The following is a 2,500-nucleotide window of genomic DNA, read 5'->3' as shown; positions in this document are numbered from 1 at the left end:
TCAATGACAGAGTACAAGAGAAGAGGGATTCTGTAATCCAGAACACAAATGGCCTTACAATATGTCAGTTGACCAAATGGGACAAAATGGACAGACACGTCATTTTATTTTACTCCGGGGAGTACAGAAAGAAGGAGGGAGTCAAAACAACAACAATGAAAACTACACTCTACGAACACCAGCGAGTTGCACGCTACACGTGCTGCTGCTACTACATGACAGTGACTGTGTGTGATCGATAGTTCTGCCTGCAGTTCCAGTCGGTGGAGACAGGTTGTATTTTAAGGCATGGACCCACTGGTGGCCCACAGAAGTGTGTGGACAGGCAGGTAGGAAGGACAGGTTGTCTGAGCGGAGCGAGGCGCTGGGTGGATCCGGCACTCACTGTGGCTCAGCTTCTGTTGGATCGTTTTTCTCGGGCTCCGCTTCCACGCTTCTTCAGCAGTCATGCAGCTGGTCACAGTCGTTGTTTGTCTCCTGTGTAAGTACACGTGAGGGTTTTGATTTTGTTGTTGTTCATAGGAAGGTGGCAGAATGGTTAAGACGCTCAGCTGCCAATACAGAGAGTCCGTGAGGGTGTGGGTTCGAATCCCGCTCTCGCCCTTTCTCCTAAGTTTGACTGGAAAATCAAACTGAGCGTCTAGTCTTTCGGATGAGACGATAAACCGAGGTCCCGTGTGCAGCACGCACTTGGCGCACTGAAAAAGAACCCATGGCAACGAGAGTGTTGTCCTCTGGCGAAATTACGTAAAATGAAATCCACTTTCATAGGTACACAAATATGTAAGCATGCACTCAAGGCCTGACTAAGCGCGTTGGGTTATGCTGCTGGTCAGGCATCTGCTCAACAGATGCGGTGTAGCGTGTATGGATTTGTCCGAACGCAGTGACGCCTCCTTGAGAAAGTGAAACTGAAACTGAAACTCATATTTCATTTGATTTTGGTCGGGTTGGGTGTTGTTGTTGTTGTTTTTTAGGTTTAAAAACGATTTAAAGAATCTGATTTTTGTCTCTGCAATATACAAAAAAATATCAAATGAAATTGTGGTACATTTTGTTCTTTGTTGTGAAGCGCTGGCAAAACAGTTTTACGAGAATAGCGCCCGTAACAACAGGTTTACAACAATATAATTGAGCACTGTAACACTAGCTACAAAATGCTGTCCAGAGTATGGCAATGCGATTGATATATTACACAAGCAACGACAGAGTAACAAGAATTTAGCAAAGTAGTATAACACCAGCAACATCAGGTTTATAAGAATACACCATTGCATTATAACAGGAATTTAGCAAAATAGCATAACACCAGCAACAACAGGTTTACAAGAATACACCATTGCATTATAACACCAGCAACAACAGGTTTATAAGAATACTCATTGCATTACAACACCAGCAACAACAGGTTTATAAGAATACTCATTGCATTACAACACCAGCAACAACAGGTTTATAAGAATATACCATTGCATGATAACACCACGGCAGCAACAACAGTTTTATAAGAATATGCCATTGTATGAGAATACCAACAACAACAGGTGTATAAGAATATACCATTGCATTATAACACTAACAACAAGTTCACAACTGATTATCTTGATGATCTAGAACATCAGCGAGAACGGATTCACAAGAACACGTTCTCATGACTGTGGGGCGATGGTATTTCTCATCAGATTTCAATTTAGATTACACGAATAACATGAGTTGGTAATAACTTAGGTGTGTCATATATGTACAAGAATACAGACTGTACAATGAAAGACAATTCATTCGTTGTCACATGTCACTAAGTAGGTATATTGTGATAAACACCAGGTATTAACACAATCATCGGCAGTCGTCGTCATCACTTTCTGTGGCTTTTGTGATAAACAGAAAATAGAATGACGTCGTTAAAACTTTTTCAAAAAAATTTTTTTTTTTATATAGAAAATGCCAGAATGTATCCAAAATGTTTTCGTCTTCAAATATTCAGATTGACAAAGATTGACAGATCGAATTTTATGAGGCAGTAAATTACACACAAAATTTGAACTGCACTGCTAAATCGTGACACACGCGTACATGATTGTAAAGATTCAGAAAACAGGAATGAATGGCACGTGCACAGATGGCTGTGAACTGCATAAGTAAAAAACGAATTCTGAGAGAGAGCTCTAGAGAGAATGCAGTGGTTCAATTAATCCAGTGGCACGTATTTTTAGTGACACCCATGACACTGATTGTCAGGGCTTGCCAAGACATTCCTGCATTCCTGCACAGTGCAAGGGGGGAGAAGGAGAGGCAGACAGAGGAAGAGATGGGAGGACAACATCCCAGAATGGACGGGCTTGAGGTTGAGCGATACAGTCAGGAGGTCAGAAAACCGAGAGGATTGGAGGATGTTGGTTGCCAGATCACCTGTGGCGCCCCAACGGTCCACAGGACTACGGGATAGGTGAAGGTGAAGGTGATGACACTGACCTCTGACAGTCAGCGGAACAAGTGAAAA

The 2,500-nt window shown here is 42.2% G+C and overlaps 1 protein-coding gene across 1 annotated transcript in view; it reads left to right on the top strand.

Annotated features, from left to right (window-relative positions):
* Positions 1–381: 381 nt before the first annotated feature.
* LOC143291536 (uncharacterized) overlaps positions 382–2,500 on the top strand; it is a 26,599-nt gene continuing 24,480 nt past the window's right edge. The window contains exon 1 of the mRNA XM_076601440.1: positions 382–481. Coding sequence (XP_076457555.1) covers positions 448–481 — 34 coding nt within the window. The 5' untranslated portion in view covers positions 382–447. The remainder of the gene's footprint in view (positions 482–2,500) is intronic.

Source organism: Babylonia areolata, chromosome 1 (genome assembly GCF_041734735.1).
Source record: "Babylonia areolata isolate BAREFJ2019XMU chromosome 1, ASM4173473v1, whole genome shotgun sequence".
NCBI lineage: Eukaryota > Metazoa > Mollusca > Gastropoda > Neogastropoda > Buccinidae > Babylonia > Babylonia areolata.
Note: the sequence above shows the minus strand (reverse complement) of the source record. Positions and strands in the feature narration are given on the sequence as shown.